Raw genomic sequence first — 27,475 nt, 5'->3', positions numbered from 1 at the left:
TTATTCTTTTTTTTTTTTTTTTTTTTTTTTGAGACGGAGTCTCGCTCTGTCGCCCAGGCTGGAGTGCAGTGGCCGGGTCTCAGCTCACTGCAAGCTCCGCCTCCCGGGTTCACGCCATTCTCCTGCCTCAGCCTCCGGAGTAGCTGGGACTACAGGCGCCCGCCACCTCGCCCGGCTAGTTTTTTTTTTTTGTATTTTTAGTAGAGACGGGGTTTCACCATGTTAGCCAGGATGGTCTCGATCTCCTGACCTTGTGATCCGCCCGTCTCGGCCTCCCAAAGTGCTGGGATTACAGGCTTGAGCCACCGCGCCCGGCCTCTTTTATTCTTTTCTTTCCTTTTCTTTCCTCTTCCTCTTCCTCCTCCTCCTCCTCCTTCTCCTCTTCTTCTTCTTCCTCTTCTTCTTCTTCCTCTTCCTCTTCCTCTTCTTCTTTTTTTTGAGACAGGGACTCACTCCATCACCTGGAGTGCAGTGGTGCGAACACGGCTAACTGCAGCCTCAACCTCCCCAGGCTCAGGTGATCTCCCACCTCAGCCTCCTGAGTAGCTGGGACTATAGGGATGCACCATCACATCTGGCTAATTTTTTTTTTTTTTCTGTTTTGTAGAGACAGGGTTTTGCCATATAGGCTAGTCTCAAACTCCTGGGCTCAGTGATCTGACCACCTTGGGCTCCCAGAGTGCTGAGATTACAGGCGTGAGCCACTTCTTTTCTTTTCTTTTCTTTTTTTATTTTTTTTTTTGAGACGAAGTCTCACTCTGTCGCCCAGGCTGGAGTACAGTGGCACAGTCTCGGCTCACTGCAACCTCCGCCTCCCGGGTTCAAGCGATTCTCCTGTCTCAGCCTCCTGAGTAGCTGGGATTACAGGCAGGCGCCACCTCGCCTGGCTAATTTTTGTATTTTTAGTAGAGACGGGGTTTCACCATGTTGGGCAGGCTGGTCTCGAACTCCCGACCTCATGATCTGCCTGCCTTAGCCTCCCAGCCTCCCAGAGTGCTGGGATTATAGGCATGAGCCACTGCACCCGACCTAATTTCTTTGTTTTTTTTCTTTTTTTGAGACAGGTCTCCCTCTGTCACCCAGGCTGGAGTGCAGTGGCATGATCTCAGCTTACTGCAACCTCCACCTCCAGGGCTCCAGCAATCCTCGCGCCTAAACCTCCCGAGTAACTGGGATTATAGGCACCTGCCACCACGCCTGGCTAATTTTTTATAGAGACAGGGTTTCACCAGGTTACCCAAGCTGGGTCTTGAACTTCTGGACTCAAGAGATCCTCCAGCCTCGATCAGCCTTCCAAAGTGCTGGGGTTACAGGTGCCTGCCACCACCCCGAGCTAATTTTTATACTTTTAGAAGAGACAGGGTTACACCATGTTGGCCTCAGGCTGGGTGCAGTGGCTCACACCTGTAATCCCAGCACTTTGGGAGGCCAAAGTAGGCGGATTACTTGAGGTCAGGATTTTGAAACCAGCATGGCCAACATGGTGAAAACTCGTCTCTACTAAAATACAAAAATTACCTCCAGTATGGAGGGAAGAAGAAGGGAAGGAGTGTGCAAAGCTCCTAGGTGAATTAGTGTTAGCCACGGGAGGATGGTGGCCCATGCCTGTGATCCCAGCTACTTGGGAGGCTGAAACAGGAGAATTGCTTTAACCGGAGAGGCGGAGGTTGCAGTGAGCCAATGCACTCCAGCCTGGGCGACAGAGTGAGACTCTGTCTCAAAAAAGAAAAGAAAGAGAAGAGAAGAGAGAAAAGAAAAAGATTAAATACTATTATCTCATATATAACCCATTATCATTTATTCCCAGTTGTCCCAACACTGTCCTCCCCAGCTGTGTTTCCCTGATCCAAGATCCAGCCACAACTCATGCACCTTGGTTGTCACTTCTCTTTGCCCTCCATTTTCCAGAGCAGGCCCAGCTGCTCTTGTTTCCCATGGCGCTGACACTTCTGAAAGGGATAAGGCCAGTTATCCTGCAGAGTAAGCCACAGTGTGGATTTGTCTCATGTTTCCTCCTGACTACTTAGTCAGATATGTTTGGTGTAAACAGCTCAGAGTCCAGGCTGTGTCCTTTTCAGTGCATTACATCTGGAGGCCCCTGATGCTGGCCTGCCCTGATTTTGGTGAGGGACCTGGATTTTCAGCTGGAAGGCCAGTGCATGTTCTCACCTCCTGCAGGCACCCCCAGCATGGAGGGAAGAAGGGAAGGAGTATGTATAGATCCTTGGTGAATTAGTGTTAGCCACGAGAGGAGCAGTCTCTGAGACTCGTCGATCCCCACAGACGACAACCAGAAAGCTCAGAAGGAAGTCCGTCCATCACAGCTGAGGCGCACTCACCCAGTGCCTCTCCTTGGACCATCTCTCAGTGTGTCAAGGCCTCTGTCACCTCCATGAAGTCTTCATGATTCTCTTGGGCAGAAGCAGTTGCTCCCTCCTCTCTCCTTCTGCAATCCTTTGTCTCATTTGCCTGCTTGCTGCAATGTGTTAGAGTTCACTGTGGGGCTCTTACTGCCCCTGTATATCCAGGCCCAGTAGAAAAGCCCAGGCCCAGGGCCCAGCAGAGAAGCTTCTCCATAAATATTTGTCAAATAAATTACTCAAATGAAATCAGTCTGCCTTGTGGTCAATTTTACATTTTATTTATTTATTTATTTATTTATTTATTTACAGATAGAGTCTCACTCTGTTGCCAGGCTGGAGTGCAGTGGCGTGATCTTGGCTCACTACAACCTCCGACTCCCTGGTTCAAGCAATTCTCCTGCCTCAGCCTCCCAAGTAGCTGGGACTACAGGCATGTGCCACCACACCCAGCTAATTTTTGTATTTTCAGTAGAGACGGGGTTTTACCATGTTGGCCAGGCTGGTCTTGATCTCCTGACCTCATGATCTGCCCACCTTGGCTTCCTAAAGTTCTGGGATTACAGGCATGAGCCACCACGCTTGGGCTTTTTTTGTTTTTTGAAACAGAGTTTTGCTCTTGTTGCCCAGGCTGGAGTGCAATAGCACGATCTCTGCTCACCGCAACCTCCACCTCCCGGGTTCAAGTGATTCTCCTGCCTTAGCCTCCTGAGTAGCTGGGATTACAGGCATGCACCACCACACCTGGCTAATTTTGTATTTTTAGTAGAGATGGGGTTTCTCCATGTCGGTCAGGCTGATCTCGAACTCCTGACCTCAGGCGATCCGCCCACCTTGGCCTCCCAAAGTGCTGGAATTACAGGTGTGAGCCACGGCGCCCGGCCTTATTTATTTATTTATTTATTTATGAGACACAGCCTTGCTCTGTCACCCAGGTTGGAGTGCAGTGGTGCGATCTTGGCTTACTGCAACCTCTGCATCCCGGGTTCAAGCGTTTGTCCTGCCTTAGCCTCCAGAGTAGCTGGGACTACAGGTGCTCACCACCACGCCCGGCTACTTTTTGTATTTTTAGTAGAGATGGGGTTTTACCACGTTGGTCAGGCTGGTCTCGAACTACTTTTTTTTTTTTTTTTTTTGAGACAGAGTCTCCCTCTGTCACCCAGGCTGGAGTAGAGTGGCACAATCTCAGCTCACTGCAACCTCCACTTCCCAGGTTCAAGCAATTCTCCCACTTCAGCCTCCCGAGTGGCTGGGATTACAAGCGCACACCATCATGCCCGGCTAATTTTTGTATTTTAGTAGGGACAGGATTTCACCATGTTGGCTAGGCTGGTCTCAAACTCCTGACCACAAGCAATCCATGTGCCTCAGCCTCCCAAAGTATTGGGATTACAGGCGTGAGCCATCGCACCTGGCCAATTTTACCATTTTTTAAAGTTATTCTTTTAGAGGCAGGGTCTCACTATTACACCCAGGCTGGTCTCGAACTCCCAGCCTCAAGTGATCCTCTCAATTTGGCCCCCTAACTAGCTGGGATTACAGCCACCACTCCTGGCTCAGTTTCACATGTGAAAGAAAAGTCCAGGTGGGGTATGATGGCTCACGCCTGTAACGCCAGCACTTTGGGAGGCTGAGTCAGTGGGATCGTTTGAGTCCCGGAATTTGAGAACGACCTGTGCAATATGGTGAGACTGTCTCTACAAAAAAATTCAAAAATAGCTGGGCACGGTGGCGCATGCCTATAGTCCCAGCTACTCAGGAAGCTGAAGTAGGAGAATCACTTGAGCCTGATAGGTAGAAGCTGCAGTCAGCCATGATTACACCACTGTACTCCAGCCTGGTTGATAGAGGGAGACCCTGTCTTAAGAAAAAAAAGGAAAAGTCCCACATCCAAAAAATGAATTGAGGCCGGGCACGGTGGCTCACGCCTGTAATCCCAACACTTTGGGAGGCTGAAGTAGGCAGATCACTTGAGGTCAGGACTTTGAGACCAGCCTGGCCAACATGGTAAAACCCCGTTTCTACCAAAATAGAAAAATTTGTTGGGTGTGATGGGGTGCACCTGTAATCCCAGCTACTCCAGAGGCTGAGGCACGAGAATCCTTGAACCCGGGAGGTGGAGGTTGCATAAGCTGAGATTGCGTCTTTGCACTGCAGCCTGGATGACAGAGCAAGACTCCTTCTCAAAATAAATAAATAAAATTATAAATATTAGAAAGGAAAAATTGAAAAATATCCCCAGATAATAAGGTTATATAGATAGAAAACTGAAAATAATCTACATATAGAGTTCATAAATCAAGTAAGGTTGCCAGATATAAGATCCCATACAGGTTCACTGAATTTCTATACAACAGCAATGTACAGTTAGGAGAAGTAGTTTTAAAAATTAATAAAAAGTGTGAGATTTTTAGTAGAAAAATTAAAAGACTCTGCCTCAAAAAAAAAAAAAAGAAAGAAAAAAAATGAATACCTAAACATATGGAGAGACAAATCATGTCCACTAATAAAATAAAGATTCAATTCTCCCTAATCGATCTATAGATTTAATTCAGATGCAATAGGGATTTTCATGGAAATTGACAGGAGAATTATAAACATTTTTGGAAGAAGAAAGAATAGCCAAGTTACTATTAAAAAGAAAACCAAGTAGAGAGATGACACCCACCAGATTTCAAGTCTTATTATAAACTCATAGTAATTAGGATGTGCAATATTGGCTCAAGGTTAGACAAACAGACCCATGGACACATGTCACTGCATATCCCTAGGGAAAGGAGGTACCAAGTCAATACATAGTGCTGGACAATTGCCAATCATTTCCAGGGAAAAAATAAAACTAGATTCACAGCCGGGCGCGGTGGCTCAAGCCTGTAATCCCAGCACTTTGGGAGGCCGAGGCGGGTGGATCACGAGGTCAGGAGATCGAGACCATCCTGGCTAACATGGTGAAACCCCGTCTCTACTAAAAATACAAAAAACTAGCCGGGCGTGGTGGCGGGTGCCTGTAGTCCCAGCTACTCGGAGGCTGAGGCAGGAGAATGGCGTGAACCCGGGAGGCGGAGCTTGCAGTGAGCCGAGATCGCGCCACTGCACTCCAGCCTGGGTGACACAGCGAGACTCCGTCTCAAAAAAAAAAAAAAAACTAGATTCACACTTCACACTATGCATAAAAACTCAATTCCAGAGGAATCAAGGACTTAAATATGAAAGACATCACTTAAAAAGATATAAAGGCCGGGCGTGGTGGCTCACACCTGTAATCCCAGCACTGAGGGAGGCCGAGGCAGGCGGATCACAAGATCAGGAGTTCGAGACCAGCCTGGCCTACATGGTGAAATCCCGTCTCTACTAAAATTACAAAAATTAGCCGGACGTGGTGGCCCATGCCTGTAATCCCAGCTACTCGGGAAGCTGAGACAGGAGAATCGCTTAAGCCCGGGAGGCCGAGGTTGCAGTGAGCCAAGATCACACCACTGCACTCCAGCCTGGACAACAAAAACCAGACTCCATCTCAATAAATAATAATAAAATAAAATAAAAAATAACAATAAAAAGAGAATTTATTTAATAATTTGAGGTGGTGAGTTGTTTATTAAACAAAACACACGAAAGTACAAATGAGAATGAAGAAAATAAACCAGATCAATCTGACATTAAAACCAGTCATCAAGAGACTCTGTAAGAGCAAAAAGAGAAGCTGCAAACTGGGAGAAGGTCGTTGCACCATATAACCAACAAAGAATTACTCTTTAAAGTTTCTGAAGTCTAGAAGCTGTGTAAAAAACTACTATACCCACTAAGAAGAAGACTCACCATCTAAGAAAAAAATGGTACAAAGAGGCATTTTATAGGAGAAACCATGAGTGGCCAAAAAATATTTGAAAAGATGTTCAACCTCATTAGTAACTAGGGAGATGTACATTAAAACTACTATAATGCTGGCAGATTAGACATTTGTAAAGGAGGAAAAAAAAAAAAAAAGCCAGGCACAATGGCACACATCTGTAATCCCAGCACTTTGGGAGGTCGAGGTGGGAGGACAACCTGAGCTCAGAAGATACAGAGCAGCCCAGCCTGGGCAACATGGAGAAATTCTGTCTCTACAAAAACATAAAAACAAAATAAAAATTAAAAAAAATCAGCCGGTGTGGTGGTGCACACCTGCAGTCCCAGCTGCCTGGGAGACTGAGGTGGGATCACTGGAACTCAGGAAGTTGAGGCTGCAGTGAGAGGTTATTATGCCACTTCACTCCGGCGTGTGTGATAAAGCAAGACCCTGTCTCAAAAAATAAAATAAAATTTGAAAACCACTGTAAGTTACAATTTCATAACTACCAGATGGACAAAGATTAACTTCTGAGCATTTCTTTTTTTCTTTTTTTTTTTGAGACGGAATCTCGCTCCATCGCCCAGGCCGGAGTGCAGTGGCGCGATCTCTGCTCACTGCAAGGTCTGTCCCCCAGTTTCATGCTATTCTCCTGCCTCAGCCTCCCGAGTAGTGGGGACTACAGGCACCCGCCACCATGCACGGCTATTTTTTTTTTCTTTTTTAGTAGAGAAGGGGTTTCAGCATGTTGGCCAGAATGGTCTCGATCTCCTGACCTCGTGATCCACCCGCCTCGGCCCCCCAAAGTGCTGGGATTACAGGTGTGAGCCACTGCACCTGACCACATTTCTTTTTTTCTCTTTTTTTTTTTTTTTTTTTTTGAGATGGAGTGTCACACTTGTTGCCCAGGCTGGAGTGCAATGGCACGATCTCGGCTCACGGCAACCTCCGCCTCCCAGGTTCAAGCGACTCTCCTGCCTCAGCCTCCCGAGTAGCTGGGATTACAGGCACCCGCCACCACGCCAGGCTAATTTTTTGTATTTTTAGTAGAGACGGGGTTTTGCCCATGTTGGGCAGGCTAGTCTCGAACTCCTGACCTCAGGTGATCCGCCTGCCTTGGCCTCCCAAAGTGCTGGAATTACAGGGGTGAGCCACCATGCCCGGCAACTTCTGAGCATTTCAAGGCCAGTAAGGGTGAGAAGCAATGGGAATATAATAGGCCATTTGTGGAACTGCAAATAAGTACATAATTTGGGGAAAAACTATTATGCAGTTACCTACCTGCCCTAAGACCCAGCCATTCCATTCCACACTTTAAGGAAATAAAATCTTGCACAGGTTCAAGGAGTTCCAATGGCCAAAATCTGGCAAAACCCCAAAACCTATAGGAAGGGAGAACGGATCTATACACTGTGCTCTGTTCAAACGTTTTATACCTAACAGAAGTGGCAGGGCAATTATTAGTCATTGGCCACGTGTGCCACGTGCACTGATTGAGCACTTGAAATGCAGCTAGTCCTAATTGAAATGTGCTAAATGCAAAATATACACAGGATTCAGAAGACTAAGAAAGCAGTGTAGAATCCTTTTTTTTTTTTTTTTTTTTAAGATGGAGTCTAGCTCTGTGGCCCAGGGTGGAGTGCAGTGGCACAATCTCGGCTCACTGCAAATTCCAACTCTCGGGTTCAAGCAATTATCCTGTCTCAGCCTCTCGAATAGCTGGGATTACAGGCGCCCGCCACAACGCCCGGCTACTTTTTGTATTTTTAGTAGAGATGGGGTTTCACCATGTTGGCCCAGGCTGGTCTCGAACTCCTGACCTCAAGTGAATCGCCCAACTCGGAATCCCAATGAGCTGGGATTACTGGTATAAGCCTCCACACCCAGCCAAAACACTTTTTTAAGAATTTTCCATTTAAGCATGTAAGATCAAAGCAGAAGCAGAAACGACATAACACCTAAAACAACCAACTATCATGCGATAACGTCTAATACATAAGCCAACACCACTTCTAACTTTTAAACAGTTTCATGTAGCCTTGCCGAAACAAGGCCTCAAAAAATTGGTTTAAGACTCAGAGTTGTTCCTCTCCACGGAAATCTTTAGTAAAAGGCGAAAGATTTATACGATCTGAAGAGAAACCAGAGTATGGTACCTAACGCCACAACTCGCCTCTCGGGTAACAGAAACTCCTAGTTTATTGATGGTGACTAGTTAATGCCAAGGCTCCATATTTAGAAAAAAATTTTCAGAGTACTGTTTAAACAAAAATCTAATTTTCACAGAATATGCTTAGAATAAAAATGTTTGATTTTGCCGTTTTAAATTTGTACTGTGAGCAGTGCATTATGGGTATGCAAATAATCGGATCAATCTTTTGATTCCGGAACGGAGCATTTCACAGAGTGCCTTATGTCACCGTTAGGGGGCGAAACCGAAGACTGGCTGACTGGAAAATAACGCTTTCCTGGTCAGAGACTCAGGTTTTATCTGTTTTGTGTATTTGTACGTCTGAGTTTGATTTATTTTAAATAAAGACTGCTATTAAATTGAAAGAGAAAAAATTGGCAAGTAAATGATTGACACAATTCAGGATAGTAGTTCCTCCCTTCGGTGAGGAGCTAGAGGTGTGACTGGGTAAGGGCACACAGGGGTTTGTTTAAAGTTTGACAATTTCCGTTTTTTTAAACTGTGTGGTGGGCACAGGGGCGTTCTGATGTTATTTTTAACTGTGCACTCCGGGGATATACTGAATTTTGTATGCCATTTGAGAATTCCTGGCAATGTCCTGTTTAAAATTGGAGCTTGAGTGCTCTGTTTCAGGTTTCCTGCCCCACCGGACGCTGCTGTTGGGGATGCAATCTTGCTATTCCTGTTTCAGACCTCGTGTCTCCTTATCCTAGGCGGGAGGATCGCCTGAGGCCCAGAGTTCGAGACCTGCCATCTCTACAAAAAATAATAAGTAAAAAAAAATAGTGCTGTCCTCTCGCTACAGCGTGGGCTCTGACCAGCCTATAGGGAATTCCTTTCTAAGGAACGTGCTCACTGGGCAACCAGTGAAAGGAAAGCAGTACAGGCTGGTCTGGAATTCCTGGCCACAAGCAATCCTCTCATTTTAGCCTCCCAAAGAACTGGGATTACAGGCCTGAGCCACCACACCCAGCCAGCTCTAAGACTTTTACAGCCGCTGGTGTGAACATTTCATTTCCCGACTTTCACACCTTCTCTGAACCAACACTTTTTTTTCACTTTGCTGCTCCTTTGCTAGCAAGTCAATCATATTTGACATGCATGTAATTTAAATTTGTCTAATACATTTAAAAAATAGATTTACTGGATATAATTTAAAAGCCAAGCAATCCACCCATTTAAAGTATACAATTCAGCCCGGCACGGTGGCTCACACCTGTAATCCCAGCACTTTGGGAGGCTGAGGCGGGCGGATCACAAGGTCAGGAGATCAAGACCATCCTGGCTAACAGTGAAACCCCGTCTCTACTAAAAATACAAAAAGTTGGCCAGGTGTGGTGGTGGGCACCTGTAGTCCCAGCTACTCTGAGGCTGAGGTAGGAGAATGGCATGAACCCGGGAGGCGGAGCTTGCAGTGAGCCGAGATTGTGCCACTGCACTGCAGCCTGGGCGACAGAGCGAGACTCCGTCTCAAAATAAATAAATAAATAAATAAATAAATAAAGTATACAATTCAATGATTTTTAGTATATTCACAGTTGTAGGATCATCCCCACAATATAATTTTAGAATTTTTTGTTTGTTTTGGGTCTTTTTGTTATTGTTTTTCTTTTTTTTTTTTTTTTTGGAGACCGAGTCTTGCTCTGTTCCCCAGGCTAGAGTGCCGTGGTGCAATCTTGGCTCACTGCAACCTCCATCTCCCAGGTTCAAGAGATTCTGCCGCCTCAGCCTCCCGAGTACTTGGGACTATAGGCATCTGCCACCATGCCCAGATAATTTTTGTATTTTTTGTAGAGACAGGGATTCACCATGTTGGCCAGGCTGGTCATGAACTCCTGGCCTCAAGTGATCTCCCCACCTTGACCTCCCAAAGTGCTGAGATTACAGGTGAGCCACCATGCCCGGTCAGAATGTTTTTGCCACTCAGAAAAATAAAACGTGCCCATTAGAAGTTACTTCCCACCCGCTCCTTCACCTAGCCTCTGGCAACCACTAATCTACTTTCTGTCTCTAGTAGGCCCATTCTAGACATTTCATATAAAAGGAAGCATACAACATGTGGCCTTTTGTACCGGCTTCTTTTGATATGGCTCATTGGTGAGCAAACATCCATCTGGTTTTGTTTGTTTGCTCAGTTTTTCCCTCCCACAACAAGGAAAACGTGATTTAATTCTACAAATTTACAAACCAAAATACAAAACGAAATGTGGAACACAAAATAAAGATGAGGAGTTCTGAGACTCAAGGCAGCTCAGCTGCAGCAGCTGGCCCCGTGGTCCAGGCTGAGTCCTCCCCATGACTTGGATTTGGCTCTGACCTTCAGAACTTGAGGCTGAAGCTGGGCCCGCGACCGAGGTGCCGTGGTTTGTGATGGTGAAGTGGAAGCCAGTCTCCTTCAGGTGGCCATCACCCAGCTGGCTGGCTCCCTGGCGGGGCGCGGGTCGGGGGGGAGCGTGCTGGTGCTTCACTTCACACACTGCTGCTCACTCTTTGCGGGCCACGTGGGGAACATCGAGGGGTCAGTAGGGGAGGGGGCGATCTCGCAGAAATACTCGTGCTTGAGGCCATCCTCCGTGCTCCTCCCGGGGAAGTAGGTCAGGAACTTGTTCATAAGATCAAAGCCCTGTTCTGAGAGCAAGGCCCCCAAGCCCTTGCAGAGGTTGCTATAGAGGTACTGGCTGAAGGTCATCTTCTTGACTGCTGGACGGTTATTGTAGCCAGGGCTGTTTGTTTTCGTTTTTATTTTTGTTTTTGTTTTTTTGAGACGGAGTCTCGTTCTATTGCCCAGGCTGGAGTGTGGCACGATCTTAGCTCATTGCAAGCTGTGCCTCCCGGGTTCACTCCATTCTCCTGCCTCAGCCTTCCACCATGCCCGGCTAATTTTTTTTATTTTATTATTATTTTTTTTAAGAGATGGAGTCTCGCTCCACGCCATTCTCCTGCTTCAGCCTCCCGAGTAGCTGGGACTACAGGCACCCACCACCACGCCCAGCTAATTTTTTTGTATTTTTGGTAGAGACGGGGTTTCACACATGTTAGCCAGGATGGTCTCTTTTTCCTGACCTTGTGATCCGCCCGCCTCGGCCTCCCGAAGTGCTGGGATTACAGGCGTGAGCCACCGCGCCCGGCCTGTTTTTGTTTTGATACAGGTTCTGTCACCCAGGCTGGAGGGCAGGGCGGCAGTCATAGCTCACTGCAGCCTCAAACTGCTGGGCTTAAGCACTTGCTGCTTCAGCTTTAGCAATCCTCCTGCCTCAGTCACCCGAGTATCTGGGACTATAGTCAGCAAGCCACCACATCGGGCTAATTTTATTTTATTTTTTAATTTTTTGTAGAGATGGGTGGGTCTCCCTATGTTGAAAGACATGTTGCCCATGCTGGTCTCAAATTGGTGGGCTCAGGGGATCCTCCCACCTCTGCCTCTCAAAGTGTTGGGATTAAAGGTGTGAGCCACTGCGCCAGGCAGCATACATCTGTTTTGATAGTCTTGCATGCTTGCTATCTTCATAATGTAATGAGAAGTTAAAGAGACCCGTGGAGATGCAAAGTTCTCACCATATGATAATAGCTACACTTCATAGGACTTAGCCACAGGGGCTAAGGGGACAGGCTAAGGGGTGGGTTCTCTGAACACTGAGCTCTCCCCGCATTGAGCCTTGGGAGAGACTGTTTCCTTACTCCTGGGTTTTACCGGACATTCATCTGCTGGCCTTTGCTCCGCTTCACTCTGGAAGGGTCCTGGATAGCTTTCACTGTTTAGAGAACTGAAAGGAAAGTTAACTTGTTTTTAGCCATACCAGTCTCCATAAAGGGTCATGGAGTTTCTAGAACTTGTGAATCCAAAGCCTGGACTCACCCTGATCCATTATTTATGGTGTGGCTTGCACTTCCATTTCCAGCAACAATTCACGCTAATTTAATTTAAGAAATAACTGGCTGGGCACGGTGGCTCACACCTGTAATCCCAGCACTTTGGAAGGCTGAGGTGGTTGGATCACCTGAGGTCAGGAATTCAAGACCAGCCTGGCCAACATGGTGAAACCCTGTCTCTACTAAAAATATAAAAATCAGTGGGGTGCAGTGGCATGTGCCTGTAGTCCCAGCTACTCGGGAGGCTGAGGCAGAAGAATTGTTTGAACCCGGGAGGCAGAGGTTGCAGTGAGCCAAGATCGTGCTGCTGCACTCCAGCCTGGGTGACACAGCGAGACTCCGTCTCCAAAAAAAAAAAAAAAAAAAAAAATCCAGTGTGTATTTTATCCTTACAGTACATCTCAATTCAGACTGACCACATTTCAAATGCTCAATAGCCACATGTGGCCAGTGGTTACCATATTGAATAATATACTTCCAAATCCTTTTGGATCTTCTATGAATATAATCATATGGACTGAGAATAACAATAATTGTGTTTTTCTTTTTTCATTCCTTATACTTTTCCCTCCCCCTGACTTTTCTTGTTTTACTTTCCTGGCAAGGCCCTTAGTGAAAAATTGAATGGAAGCAGTGATACTGTTATTTTTGTCTTCTTCCAGACTCTAAAAAGTTCACAATACTTTCGGTTATGTGTGATGTTTTTGGTTGTTATTCTACTTTAAGCAGATTCCCATCTATTCCTATTGTAACAAGATTAAGACATAGCTGGGCTTGGTGGCTCATGCCTGTAATCCCAGCACTTTGGGAGGCCGAGGCTGAAGGATGGCTTGAGCCGAGGAGTTCGAGGCCAGCCTGTGGGTGAAATGGCGGAACCCTGTTCCTACAAAGAAATACAAAAATTAGCCAGGTGGGGTGGTGCAAGCCTGTAGTCTCTACTGCTTGGGAGGATGAGGTGGTAGGATCACTTGAGCCTGGGAGGTTGAGGTTGCAGTAAACCTAGATTGCACCACTGCACTCCAGCCTGGATGACAGAGCGAGACTCTGTATCAAAAGTAAAATAATATAATACAATACAATATAATATATATATACACTATATATAGTATATACTATATACTATATATATACACTATATATAGTATATACTATATACTATATATATACACTATATATACTATATATAAAATGGATAGATTTTATACTATATATAAATTTATCAATATGCTTATGCATTCATAGGATTACCAAATGATTTTGCTTTAATCTCATATAGTGTTGATCAATCTACACTAACAGATTAATGGGGCTTTTATTTGTTTAATTTAATTTATTTTTTATATATTTTTTTAGATAGAATTTTGCTCTTGTCACCCAGGCTGGAGTGCAGTGGCATGATCTGGGCTCACAACCCCCGCCTCCTGGGTTCATGCGATTCTCCTGTTTTTTTTTAGATAGAGGCTCGCTCTGTCACCCAGGCTGGAGTGCAGTGGTACAATCTCAGCTCACTGCAACCTCTGCCTCCCAGGTTCAAGCGATGCTCCTGACTCACCCGCCTGAGTAGCTGGGATTATTACAGGCGCGCCCCACCACACCTGGCTAATTTTTGTATTTTTAGTAGAGAAGGGGTTTCACTATGTTGGCCAGGCTGGTCTTGAACTCCTGGCCTCAACTGATCTTCCCGCGTTGCCTTCCCAAAGTGCTGGGATTACAGGCGTGAGCCACTGTGTCCAGGTTACAGTAACAGATTAACATTAAATCATTCTTGTAGATTGTTTTCTGGTTTCTATTTGTTGTGACCAGATGCCCACAGTTACAAGAAGTAGGTTCTCTTGTAGAAGCAACATTCAATCTTTTCAAATTTTTCAGTAAAGAGAGACTCTCCCTATAGGGAAGGTAGTGGGGGGCCTCTAGGTCTTAGCTCCTATTACCAGAGTTACCTCCGTTCTGGAACGCCTTGCTCATTTCTGCTGCAGCCTCCGCGATGGCCACAAGAGGGCGCAGCTTCCATTTAGTGCTCAGTTCTGACCACAAGGCCCACCCGTTATGGTCGTGGGGTCAAATATCTTCTTCCCTTAAATCCGAAAAGAACTTTGAAAATCTATGTTCCTCTTGCACATTTTAAAGATCATGTCTACAGCTTTCTCGTGATAAATTACAATATAAGTTTAAATAGATGCAAAGGATGAGTATTTTGTGCATTTTAATATTAACATTCAAAACTGTTACATCACTAAAAATTTAGGCCGGTGCTCCTGCCTGTAATCCCAGCACTTTTGGAGGCTGAGGCCGGTGGATCACTTGAGGCCAGGAGTTCAAGACTAGCCTAGCCAACATGGTGAAAACCCGTCTCTACTAAAAATTCAAAAATTAGCCAGGTGTGGTGGCACACGCCTGTAGTCCCAGCTACTCGGGAGGCTTGCTTGAACCCGGGAGGTGGAGGTTGCAGTGAGCCATGATCGCGCCTGAGCAACAGAACAAGGCCCTGTCTTAAAAAAAAGGGGGGATACCCCAAAAGTAGCCAGGAAGGGGCAGGAGTGCATGTGCTGGCAATATCCTGGAGTTCGGTTACCCACAGGCGTTTCGTAAGGGCACTGCATATACAGAACGCTTTAGATGTGGAAAATTTTAAAACAGTCTCCAAAATAAGTAGCATAAAAAGCTGAAGATTCATACTAAGCAAAGCAAAGCAACTTCTGGAACAGAAGAGTGACTCCTACAAATAATGGCTTGCAGAAAGGAAACAGCTGATAAGACAGTGCATTAAGTCTCTTATTTATATAAGATTAGGCCAGGCGCGGCGGCTCACACCTGTAATTCCAGCACTTTAGGAGGCCGAGGCGGATCATCTAAGGTCAGGAGTTCGAGACCAGCCTGGCCAACATGGCGAAACCCCATCTCTACTAAATATACAAAAAGTTTGCCAGACATGGTGGTGGGCGCCTGTAATCCCAGCTACTCGGGAGGCTGAGGCAGGAGAATCACTTGAACCCGGGAGGCAGAAGTTGCAGTGAGCCGAGATCGCCCTACTGCACTCCAGCCCGGGAGACAAGAGTGAAACTCCGTCTCAAAAAATAAAAAAAAAAAGATTAGCCCTACTTACCAAAGCAAGGACTACAGTATGGGCAAAAAATAAGGTAAAATATCTCAATAATTATTATAATTATTACATATGCAAATGATAGTATTCTGGATTACTGGATTTTTCCATTCTTTTTAGTTGTTTAATGTGGCTTATTAAAATAAAAAATTCCACCTCTACCTTGCATTGTATTTCAACCAGACAATGCTGCAAAGAAAATGAACTGAATACTGTATATTACAGGTAACAAAAAACATGCATCTACCAAACAGCCTTGACTAAGAAAAGACCCCAGAGGAGGTACTACTTGTGTGTCAACTGCCTATCACATAAAGTTGAAAAGCATGAATATACAAGACGCATTTCCTTGGAACATAGGTGAGTACACACAGAAATAATTACAAGCAAGGTAGGGAGAAAAAAACTAAGTAGATTTCAATGCTTCTACCATGCAGGATGTGCCAACCAGTGTTTAACACACATTACAGAACCCGTGAGCTCCGTGATAGAGAACAACAAACACAAAAAACTTCATCCAAAACACTTCTAATATTAAACCACCACATAGAGCCTTGCAAAATACAAGGCCTCAAAAAATTGGGTTAAGACTCAGAGTTGTTCCTCTCCACGGAAATCTTTAGTAAAAGGCGAAAGATTTATGCGATCTGAAGAGAAACCAGAGTATACTCTATCATACTGTAACTCAAGTCTCGGGTAATTGCAATTCCTAGTTCACTAATGGTGTCTACTCATCCCAAGAATTACTACCTGAGAAAGTTTATACAAAAATATTCTGCATGTACAATTCTCATACTCAGAAATGTCAAGCAAGATAGAATTTTTTTTCAGAAAAAAATAGTGTTTGCAATGTATTATGGGTATGCAAATGATCCTGAATAATCATCTTTAGACTCCGGAAATACCTTAGTAGTCACACGGTGCTCTTGGGGCAACCTTTAGGGGGCGAAGCCAGGGCCTTGCTGCCCAGGATTTTTTTTTTTTTTTTTTTTTGAGACAGGGTCTCTGTCATCCAGGCTGGAGTGCAGTGGCGCGATCTCGGCTCACTGCAGCCTCTGCCTCCCGGGTTTAAGCGATTCTCCTGCCTCAGCCTCCCAAGTAGGTGGGATTTCAGGCGCAAGACACTGAGCCCAGCTAATTGCCCAGGACTTTTAAGCCCTGTCTCTAAAATAAAAATAGAAACATCTTAAAGATTTTTAAGTATATCTCGCACATAATGCATATAGTCTATGTGCATACATAATTCAAAGAAAAGTAATAAAACACTGATGTCTGCCATCCAGTTCAAAAAGTATATTGTTAACATCTTTGAAGGCCTCGTTGGCCCATTTCCCCATCATACCCCTCACTCACTATATGGGTAGTCACTAACTGGAATTTGTATTAACCATTCCTTTGCTCTTAACTGCCCCTCCTCGCCCCAACTATTAGAAAACTCCCTCCTAGCAATCCTCCCACCTCGGCCTCTCAGCTAGCTGGGACCACAGGCACTCGCCACCACACCTGGCTAATTTTTGTATTTTTTGTAGAGACGGGTTCTGGCTTTCTTGCCCAGCCTGGTCTCAAACTTCTGGTCTCAAGCAAGCCTCCTGCCTCAGCTTCCAGAGTTGCTGGATTACAGGCGTGAGACACAGCCGCCAGCTCTTCTTTCACTTTCTCCACGAGATTTTGCATCTATATAATATATAAAATAATGTATTACATATAATATATATTACACGTATAATATATATTACATATATTATATAATTTATAATATATATATATTTAATATAGTATATATAGTGTGTATATAATATATAATATAATACATATTATATATAATGTATTTTATATATACACTATATATAGTGTATATATAATATAATATATATTATATATAGTGTATTTTAACATGTTTTCTAGCCTGCATTTAAATTTTTAAAGTTTTTTTTCTTTTTTTAATGGTGATAAAATATACATAAAATTTACCATTTTAACCATTTTTAAGTGTACAGTTCAGTGGCATTAAATATATTCACTGTTCTGCAACCATCATTACCTTTCATTTTCAGAACTTTTCATCATCCCAAAATGCATTAAATAATGACGCCCCATTCTCACTCTCTCAGCCCCTAGCAACCACTATTTTACTTTCTGTCTCTCTGATACTGCCTTTTCTGGGTGCCTCATATAAGTGGAATCTGGAATATTCGTCCATTTGTCCTTTTGTCTCTGGTTTATTTCATTTAGCATAATGTCTTTAAGGTTCATCCATGTTGTAGCATGCATTAGAATTTTATTCTTTTTTTTTTGAGATGGAGTTTTGCTCTTGTTGCCCAGGCTAGAGTGCAATGGCGTGATCTCAGCTCACTGCAACCTCCGCTTCCTGAGTTCAAGTGATTCTTCTGCCTCACCCTCCTGAGTAACTAGGATTACAGGCATGCACCACCACACCTGGCTAATTTTGTATTTTTAGCAGAGATGGGGTTTCACCATGTTGTTCAGGCTGATCTCGAACTCCTGACCTCAGGTGATCTGCCCGCCTCAGCCTCCCAAAGTGCTGGGATTACAGGCGTGAGCCACCGCGCCCGCCCAGAATTTTATTCCTTTTTAAGGATGAATAATATTCCATTATATGGGTACACCACATTTTGTTTACCCATTCATTTGTTGATGGACATGTGTTGTTTACACCTCTTGGTTATTGTAAATAATGCTTCCATGCAATTATTTTTAAATTTAAATTTAAATTAACTATCAGTAAAATTGAATTCTTCAGGTATACAGATCTATGATTTCTTTTTTTTTTGTCTTAAAAACAATTTTTTTTTTTTTTTTTGAGACAGGATCTCACTCTATCACCCAGGCTGGAATGCAGTGGTGCAATCTCGGCTCACTGTAATCTCTACCTCCCTGGCTCAAGCGATCCCACCTCAGCCTCCAGAGTAGCTGGGGCTACAGTTGTGGCCACCATGCCAGGCTAATTTTTGTATTTTTAGTAGAGACAGGGTTTCACCATGTTGCCCAGGCTGGTCTAGAACTCCTGGACTCAATGCCATCCGACCATCTCTGCCTTCCAAAGTGCTAGGATTACGGGCTTGAGCCACTGCCTGTTTTGTTTTGTTTCTTTTAGAGACCGGGTTTCCTATGTTGCCCAGGTTGGTCTCGAAATCCTGGCCTTAAGCAATCCTACAACCTCATCCTCCCAAAATGCTGAGATTACAGGCATGAGCCACTGTAAGAGACACGGACTCTCTGTTGCCCAAGTCTTAGCTGGGACTCCAGGTGCAAGCCACCATGTCCTGCTACTTTTTGTATTTTCTTTACAGGCGTGACCCACCACCACACCTGACCAGATTTATGATTTTAAATTTATTATTTTTTTTATTTTATCCTCACTGCATACTGAGTGCATCTAAGATTTTTTATACATATATACAGATTTGCATAATCACCACCACAATCAAGATACAAAATAGTTTCATCACTCCAAAATTTCCTCATGCTGCTCTTTGTGGTCACACCTTCCTCTACTTGTAATCCTTTACAAACACTGACCTGTCCTCCATCACTAGTTTTGCCATTTCCGACATTTAAATGAAACATTCAGTACATACCCTTTTGAACTGGCTTCTTGTGCTCAGCATGATGCCTTGAGATTCACTCATGTTGTTGCATTCCTTTCTGTTCCTGTATGGCTGTACCATGAGTTGTTTACCCATCCACCTGTCATTTCCAGTTTTTAGTGACTGCTAACAGAGCTGCTATAAACATTTTTGTACAGATATTTGTCTGAGCAAGATTTTTCACTTCTCTAAACACCTAGAAGTGGGTATTGCTAAGTCTTATGGTAGGTGGATGTTTAACTTTATAAGAACTGTTTTTGGGCGGGCGCGGTGGCTCACGCCTGTAATCCCAGCACTTTGGGAGGCCGAGGTGGGCGGATCACAAGGTCAGGAGATCGAGACCACAGTGAAACCCCGTCTCTACTAAAAATACAAAAAATTAGCCGGGTGCGGTGGCAGGCGCCTGTAGTCCCAGCTACTCAGGAGGCTGAGGCAGGAGAATGGCGTGAACCCTGGAGGCGGAGCTTGCAGTGAGCCGAGATCGCGCCACAGCCTGGGCGACAGCGCGAGACTCCGTCTCAAAAAAAAAAAAAAAAAAAAGAACTGTTTTTACAGAGTAGTTAGCAGTTTATATTCCCACCATCAATGTATAAGAGTTTCAGTTACTCCACATCCTCTCCAACATGTAGAATTGTTCGTTTTATTTTTTAAACCACTTCGGCTGGGCGTGGTGTCTCACGCCTGTAATCCCAGCACTTTGGGAGGCCGAGGCGGGCGGATCATGAGGTCAGGAGATCGAGACCATCCTCGCCAACATGGTGAAACCCAGTCTCTACTAAAAATAGAAAAATTAGCTGGGCCTGGTGGTGTGCGCCTGTAGTCCCAGCTACTCGGGAGGCTGAGGCAAGAGAATCACTTGAACCTGGGAGGCAGAGGTTGCAGTGAGCAGAGATCGTGCCATTGCACTTCAGCCTGGCGACAGAGGGAGACTCAAATAAATAAATAAATAAACCACTTCACTGGGTGTGTAGTGGTATCTCTGTGGTTTAATTTGCATTTTCCTAATGACTAATGATGTTGAGCATCTTCTCAAGCGCTTGTCATCCATGTATCTTCTTTGGTGAAGTGCCTGTTTAAGGAGCATAAAATATATAAGACATGCATAAAACATAAAGAAAAACACGCATAAAACATAAAAATATATATATAAGACACTCATAAAACATAAAGAAAAACACGCATAAAACATAAAGAAAAACATAAAAAAAAACCGGGCATGGTGGCTCACGCTGGAAATCCCAGCACTTAGGGAGGCCAAGGTGGAAGATTGAGGCCGGGAGTTCGAGACCAGCCTGGCCAACATGGCAAAACTCCATCTCCACTAAAAATACAAAAATTAGCCAGGCGTGGCAGAGGGCGCCGGTAATCCCAGCAACTCGGGAGCATGAGGCATGAGAATTGCTTGAACCTGGGAAATGGAGGTTGCAGTGAGCCAACATTACCCCACTGCAATTCAGCCTGGGCAACAGAGAGAGACTCCATCTCAAAAAGAAAAAAAGGCCAGGCATGGTGCCTCACGCTTGTAATCCCAGCACTTTGGGAAGCTGAGGCGGGCGAATCACGAGGTCAGGAGTTCAAGACCAGCCTGGCCAACACAGTGAAACTGGGTCTCTACAAAAAATACAAAAATTAGCTGGGCATGGCGGTGTGTGCTTGTAATCCCAGCTACTCGGGAGCTGAGGCAGGAGAGTCACTTGAACCCAGGAGGCGGAGGTTGCAGTGAGCCAAGATGACACCACGGCACTCCCACCTGGGCAACAGAGCTAGACTCCGAAGAAAGGGAAGGGGAGGGAAGGGGAGGGGAGGGGAGGGGAGGGGAGGGAAGGGAAGGGAAGGGAAGGGAAGGGGAAAAAAGAAAGGAAGAAGGAAGGAAGGAAAGAAAGGAAAGGAAGGAAAGGAAGGAAGGAAGGGAAGGGAAAGAAAGGCGCTGGGCGCAGTGGCTCACGCCTGTAATCCCAGCACTTTCGGAGGTCAAGGCACGTGGATCACGAGGTCAGGAGATTAAGACCACCCTGACTAACATGGTGAAACCCCGTCTCCACTAAAACTACAAAAATTAGCTGGGCGTGGTGGCACGCACCTGTAGTCCCAGCTACTCGGGAGGCTGAGGCAGAAGAATGCTTGAACCCGGGAGGTGGAGGTTGCAGTGAGCCAAGATCATGCCACTGCTCTCCAGCCTGGCGACAGAGCGAGACTCCATCTCAAAAAAGAAAAAAAAAGAAAAACAACAGATATACAGTAGACCCTTGAACAACATGGGGGGTTAGAGTTGCTGACCCCTCTCGCAGTTGAAAATTTGCATATAACTTTTTTTTTGGTGGGGAGATGGGGTCTCGCTGTGGTCCAAGCTGGAATGCAGTGGCTTGATCTCAGCTCACTGCAACCTCCACCTCCTGGGCTCAAGCGATTCTCCTGTCTCAGCCTCCTGAGTAGCTGGGGCTACAGGCATATGCCACCATGCCCAGCTAATTTTTGTATCTTTAGTAGACAGGGTTTTGCCATGTTGGCCAGGCTGGTCTAGAACTCCTGGCCACAAGTGATCCGCCCGCCTCGGCCTCCCAAAGTGCTGGGATTACAGGTGTGAGCCACCTCGCTGATGCATATAACTTCTGACTCCCCCTAAACTTAACTACAAATAGTCTACTGTTGACTGAAAGCCTTACAGATAACAGTCGATTAACACATATTATGTGTGTTAAACATATTATATACTGTATTCTTACTACAAAATGAGGAAGAGGAAGGAAAATGTTTTAAAGAAGAGAAAATAGGCTGGGCATGGTGACTTTCGCCTGTAAACCCAGCACTTTGGGAGGCCGAGGCAGAAGGATCACTTGGGGCCAGGAGTTCAACACCAGCCTGTTCGAGATTTTGTCTCTACTAAAAAAAAAAGAAAAGAGAGAAAAAGAAAGAAAAAGAAGAAAGGAAAAAAAATTGCCGGAGATGGCATCATGCATCTATATATGTAGTCCTAGCTACTCAGGAGGCTGAGACACGAGAATTGCTTGAACCTGGGAGGCACAGGTTGCAGTGAGATCACACCACTGTACTCCAGCCTGGCAACAGAGTGAGACCTTGTCTCAAAAAAAAAAAAAAAAAAAAAAAAAAAAAAAAAAAAGAGAGAGAGAAAATATATTTAAATATATTTACTATTAAAAAAAAGCCCACTAAATAAACAAAAAGAACATATATTTACTGTTCATCAGGTGGAAGTGGGTCATCATAAAGGTCTTCTTCCTCATTGTCTTCATGTTTGGTACATTGAGGAGGGGGAGGAGAGGTTGGTTTTACTGTCTGAAGAGTGGCAGAGGAGGAAGAGGTAGAGGTAGAAGGGAGGCAGGAGAGGCAGGCATACTCGCTTTAGTTTCAGTGCCCATACCACAGAAGGATCCATGTTGTAAAAGCGGTTTTGAATACTAGGAACACTTCTACCAGATTGTTTAATGTCAGTTGTTCTCTGGCACTGCATCTTCTACATCTTCTTCATCGTCTTGCACTGGTTTGAAGGCACTCATCTCCACCAACTCATCTTCTATTCGTTCCTCTAGTGTGATATCTATTAGTTCTTGGATTTCTCCAAAATTCGTACCTTGAACCCTTCACCCCACACAACTCTTCACCCCACACACACCTCTTTTCCACAATGTCTTTCGTGATTTCCTTGACAGTCTCTGTCATAAATCCTGTGAAGTCATGCACAACATCTGGACACAATTTTTCTCCAGTAGGAATTTATTGTTTCAGGTTTGATGGCCTTCACAAGTTTTTCTACAACATCTTCAATGGTGTAATCCTTCCAGACGTTCATGATGTTCTCTTGGTTGAGGTCCTCTTCCATAGTGTTGACAATCCCTTCCATAGAGTACGGGGTGTAATAAGCATTAAAGGGTCCTTATGACCCCTTGATCTAGAGGATGAATTACAGACATCGTATTTAGGGGCAAGTAGACCACTTGCACCTTCGGTGTTGAACTCAAGGGGTTCCAGGTGGCCAAGATCATTGTCCAATATCAAAAGAACTTGAAAAGGAAGCTCCTGCTGGCCGGGCATGGTGGCTCACACCTATAATCCCAGCACTTTGGGAGGTTGAGGCAGGTGGATCACTTGAGGTTGGGAGTTTGAGACCAGCCTGGCCAACATAGTGAAACCCTGTCTCTACTAAAAATTCAAAAATTAGCCAAGCATGGTGGCACACGCCTGTAATCCCAGCTACTCGGGAGGCTGAGGCAGGAGAATTGCTTGAACCCGGGAGGTGGAGGTTGCAGTGAGCCAAGATCAAGATCACGCCACTGCACTCCAGCCTGAGTGACAGAGCAAGATTCCGTCTAAATAAAGAATGAATGAATGAATGAATGAATAAATAAATAAATAAATAAATAAATGGCAGCTCCTTACCTGCAAGATATAATACTTCCTGACTTCAAGGACAAAGCAGTCAACCAATCCAGAAAAAGCATTCTTGTTGTTCAGGCCTTCTTGTTGTACAAAGAGTGGCAGCTTTTGTTTATCTTTTCTCTTCAAAGCTTGGGGGTTAGCAGCTTTACAGATAAGGGAAGTTCTGATAATAAACCTGACCAAATTTGCACAAAACAATAGTTAGACTATCCCTTTCTGCCTTAAATCTTGGTGCTTGATTTTCTTCCTTACTAATAAACGTCTTTTGTGGCATATTCTTCCAGAATAGGGCACGTTCATCTGCATTAAAAACCTGTTCAGGTGGATATCTTTGTTGTCAGTAATTTTTTTTTTTTTCTTTTGGAGACAAAGTCTCGCTCTCTTACCCAGGCTAGAGTACAGTGGCATGATCTCTGCTCACTGCAACCTCCGCCTCCCGGGTTCAAGCGATTCTTGGGCTTTAGCCTCCTGAGTAGCTGGGGCTACAGGCACGTGCCACTGTGCCTGGCTAATTTTTGCATCATTATTACAGACAGGGTTTAACCATATTGGCCAGGCTGGTCTCGAACTCCTGACCTCAGGTGATCCACCCGCTTCGGCCTCCCAAAGTGCTGGGATTACAGGTGTGAGCCACATGCCCGGTCCCCACTTTCAATAATGAATAAGAAGATCAACAAGAAAATCTAAGATTTGAAAACAATATAAATCAACTAGACCTAACAGACATCCATAGAGCACGTGACCTAACAACAGCAGAATATATATTCACATGAAACATTCTCCAGGATAGGCCTTATGCTAGGAGACAGACAAACCTCAATGAATTTCAAAGGACAGTAGTAAACAAAATGTGTTCTCTAAGCCAGGTGTGGTGGTGTGAGCCTGTAGTCCGAGGTGCTCAGGAGGCTGAGCCAGGAGGATCACTTGAGGTCAGATGTTCTAGGCTGCAATGTGCTATGATCATGCTTGTGAATAGCCACTGTGCTCTAGCCGAGGTAACATAGCGAGGCCCAGTCTCTTAAAAAACAAAAAACAAGTATGTTAGTGATTCCTTAGGAGTGGGCGACATGGTGGTGTGGGTAGAGCAGTGATAGCCTAAGTGTAGAGAGTTTCTTTTTGAGGTGATAAAAATGTTCTAAAATTGATCATGGTGACAGTTGCATATATCTGTGAATGTACTAAAAACTATTAAATTGTACACTTTAAATGGGTGAATTGTATGGTCTGTGGATTATATCAAATGTATATAAGCAGAGCTGAAACCCCTCCACAAGAAATGTGGTTCTGAGATCACCTTAGCAAATTCTGATAAAATCTAGGAGAATGAAGTAAACATAAAAACATTCAACGTCACTATCAATTAAGTAAATGCAAATTAAAACTATAATGAAATTCAACTTTGTGTCTATGGAATTGACAAGACTTAAAAAGAATTCTAATATTCTGCATGAGGTAAGGCATGAGAATGCTGGCCATCAGAGGCCCTTCCACACCACCCTGTGATGTGAATATTATCATTATGATTCTCATACCATATGTGAGAAATAGCTTCAGATAAGCATATTTTATATATCCACCCAACAAACAATTCTTGAGGCCAAGGAGGTATCAGAGGGTGGCTTTTGTCTAAGGGCTGCAATGAAGAAGAGGTGGAATGAGAGATGGTTCCCTGGTCTCCTGCCCCACTCCAAGCTCTCCCTTCCTGGGGTCTGAGCTTCAGAAGCCACCTTAGAGTTCCTGGGTCCCATGAGAACCCCCAGGGCTTTTGAAGCATTAGGGGCCTTGTGGTTCTAGGCCTCAGAGCAAACAGAGATTTGATGTGGGCTCCTGGGAGCAGACCCCAACCTTTATGGGGCAAAAAAAAGATGGGAAGTTCTGTGGTGTCTGGGGGACCAGTCTTCGCCCTACCTCCCGAAGTCATATATGCAATCCAATGGCATGGGACAACCTCTCCTCTGAGCCCAGGGCCCAGCACAGCCTGGATGCAGAAGGAGAAGTTTCTTCCTCAGAAGATCCTGCAGGGTAGGAGCGTGTGCACTGTGTTGGTCTAAGCACAATGGTCTGTGTTTAGATTTGCACGTGACCATGAGGTCACACTTCGGGGTTTTCTTCTAATGAAGGTTCTGAGTAGGGAGTTAAGTCAATGCCCCTCTGCTCTTCCCCAAGCTCCCTGTCAGAGAGGCCTCCCAAGGAAGATCTTGGGGCATTTGAGGCCAGAGACTTAAGCAATTCAGAGAATTCTGGAGGCTGAAAAGCAGAAGAAGTCTTTTGTTTTTCCAAAGACCTCGGTGCGAATCCCAGATTCACCCATCTGACTGTGGGATCTTGGGCAAGCATTGCAGCACTCTAAGCCTCAGTTTCCCTGGGTGTTAAATGGCTCCTTTTGTGCAGTTTTTGAGGGAAACGATTCAAGAGAGAGACAACAGGTAGCATTAATTCCCCAAGGAAGAGAAGTAGGCTCAACCCGCCGAGCTGGGACAAAGACAAGTACAGGGGCGGGTCGACAGGGTGCCCAAATCAGTTTCTACCAGGCGCTGCTGTGAGGATGGGTGGCAGGGGCGTGGGCGACGTCGCCCGGCACACACTGGCGGCGACACCTCTCGCAGCTGCGGCTGATTGGGGTCTGGGCGGTGCGGGCACAACCCATACGGAGGAGCTGGCTGGCGCGGGAAGGGGCGGGCCCTCGGCTGGGCCGGGCGGAGCGCTAAGCAGCGTGGGAGCGCGGCGGCGGGAGGGGAGGTAGGCCGGGCAAGGCAAACTGACGTGCGCTGCAGGCGGAAGACAGGTGGCGCCGAGGGCAGCCGGGCGAGAGGCGGGGCTTCGGCCGCGCGGCTGGAGGCGGGGCAGGAAAGCGCGCGCGGCGCAGCAGCCTCGCCCGTCGCGGAGAGTGGGCTCTGCCCGCCGTCTCTCGGGGGCTGCTTCCCGCCCCAGGCCTCCGCGGAGGACACGTGTCAGTACGTTCCCGCGGTTGTCATTCCATTGTCATAGCCCCTCCCCCAGGCCGGGAACCCCTCCCAGCCACCAACCCCGGCCCCATTATCCCTGGGCCCAACCTCCCCGCGGACCCGCGGTCCAGGCCTCGGTCTCTCTCCTCGGCAGCGAGCCGCGGCCCAGACCCCGGCAGAGGACCCTCGTCGGCACGTTCTGAACCCGTGTCATCTCAGCCCCCTGCCTAGCTCCACCCCAGGCTTGGGAACCCGGCCCCTGACGGCCCATTGTCAGCGGGCCCAGCCCCCGCGCTGAACGCACGCTCGCCCTTGCCCCCAACCAGCGCGTCTCCCCCGGCAACGCGCAGTGACCTGGGATGCAGCCCTCAGGCTGGGCCGCCGCCAGGGAGGCGGCGGGCCGCGACTTGCTGGCTGCCGACCTCCGGTGCAGCCTCTTCGCCTCGGCCCTGCAGAGCTACAAGCGCGACTCGGTGCTGCGGCCCTTCCCCGCGTCCTACGCCCGCGGCGACTGTAAGGACTTTGAAGCCCTGGTGAGTGTGCTTTGTCCTGGCGCTGCCCATTGCGTCCTGGACCAAGTGCCCTGTGGAACCAGAGGTAGAGGCAGTTCCATCCGCGTTAGTAAACATGACAGCCCCCAGACTTTTCATTCCCAGCTTGGCATGGCCTTGCCTTGGGGAAGGTTTCCATTAGCTAAGAACACTCCTGACACCCTCATGTCAACTCTCACTCCCAAGGCACTTGGTGGCTGCTTCTCTCCTGTCAATGACAAGTGACTCCGGGGACTGAAGTGAGGAATCAGGAATCGTTGCATAGTCCTCCACAGATTTTCTAGCCTGGCCAGAAATAGGGTTGATGTGAATCAGCTGTTTTGCTTAGCTAGAAAGTTATCCATCCTTTTGCAAATAGACACCAAAAAGTCACCAAAGCCACCCAGAACTTGGTCTTCCGATGAGGTGATCTATGGGCAGTGCTTTTATAAACTGTAACATCCAGTGCGTATGTCAGCTGTTATTTCTCTGATTCACCAGGCACTTTTTTTTTTTTTGCAGAGTTCACCTCTGGGTCAGCATTCAAGATATCAGTTGTCCTTATCCAAATGTTTCCAATTGCCTAGAAAAATATAACTTACCAAAATCGATTCAGTAAAAAGCAGAATATTGAAATAGCCAATAGC

At 45.9% G+C, this 27,475-nt stretch overlaps 1 protein-coding gene, 1 long non-coding RNA gene and 2 other non-coding genes across 9 annotated transcripts in view; 1 reads left to right on the top strand and 3 right to left on the bottom strand.

Annotated features, from left to right (window-relative positions):
- Nucleotides 1-4,793: 4,793 nt before the first annotated feature.
- LOC144329929 (uncharacterized) lies at nucleotides 4,794-24,174 on the bottom strand. 3 transcript variants are annotated; one of them, XR_013395677.1, is made up of 5 exons: nucleotides 22,155-24,174; nucleotides 18,950-20,027; nucleotides 16,854-17,024; nucleotides 14,191-14,324; nucleotides 4,794-13,133 (listed from the first exon to the last, which is right to left on the bottom strand). It is a non-coding gene; the product is annotated as an uncharacterized LOC144329929 (long non-coding RNA). The 3 variants fall into 3 exon arrangements; XR_013395676.1 differs by having other exon boundaries at nucleotides 14,191-17,024; nucleotides 22,155-23,259; nucleotides 23,354-24,174; XR_013395675.1 differs by having other exon boundaries at nucleotides 14,191-17,024.
- On the bottom strand, nucleotides 8,225-8,340 carry LOC114680080 (U5 spliceosomal RNA). The gene has a single exon (XR_003732146.1). It is a non-coding gene; the product is annotated as a U5 spliceosomal RNA (small nuclear RNA).
- On the bottom strand, nucleotides 15,901-16,017 carry LOC114680081 (U5 spliceosomal RNA). The gene has a single exon (XR_003732147.2). It is a non-coding gene; the product is annotated as a U5 spliceosomal RNA (small nuclear RNA).
- Nucleotides 24,175-26,189: 2,015 nt separating the features above from the next.
- PARP16 (poly(ADP-ribose) polymerase family member 16) overlaps nucleotides 26,190-27,475 on the top strand; it is a 32,107-nt gene continuing 30,821 nt past the window's right edge. For all 4 annotated transcript variants that reach the window (XM_077939590.1, XM_077939589.1, XM_015142490.3 and 1 more), the window contains exon 1: nucleotides 26,190-26,831. In XM_077939590.1, coding sequence (XP_077795716.1) covers nucleotides 26,658-26,831 — 174 coding nt within the window. In that variant the 5' untranslated portion in view covers nucleotides 26,190-26,657. The remainder of the gene's footprint in view (nucleotides 26,832-27,475) is intronic.

This window comes from Macaca mulatta, chromosome 7, assembly GCF_049350105.2.
Source record: "Macaca mulatta isolate MMU2019108-1 chromosome 7, T2T-MMU8v2.0, whole genome shotgun sequence".
In the NCBI taxonomy this organism is placed as follows: domain Eukaryota; kingdom Metazoa; phylum Chordata; class Mammalia; order Primates; family Cercopithecidae; genus Macaca; species Macaca mulatta.
Note: the sequence above shows the minus strand (reverse complement) of the source record. Positions and strands in the feature narration are given on the sequence as shown.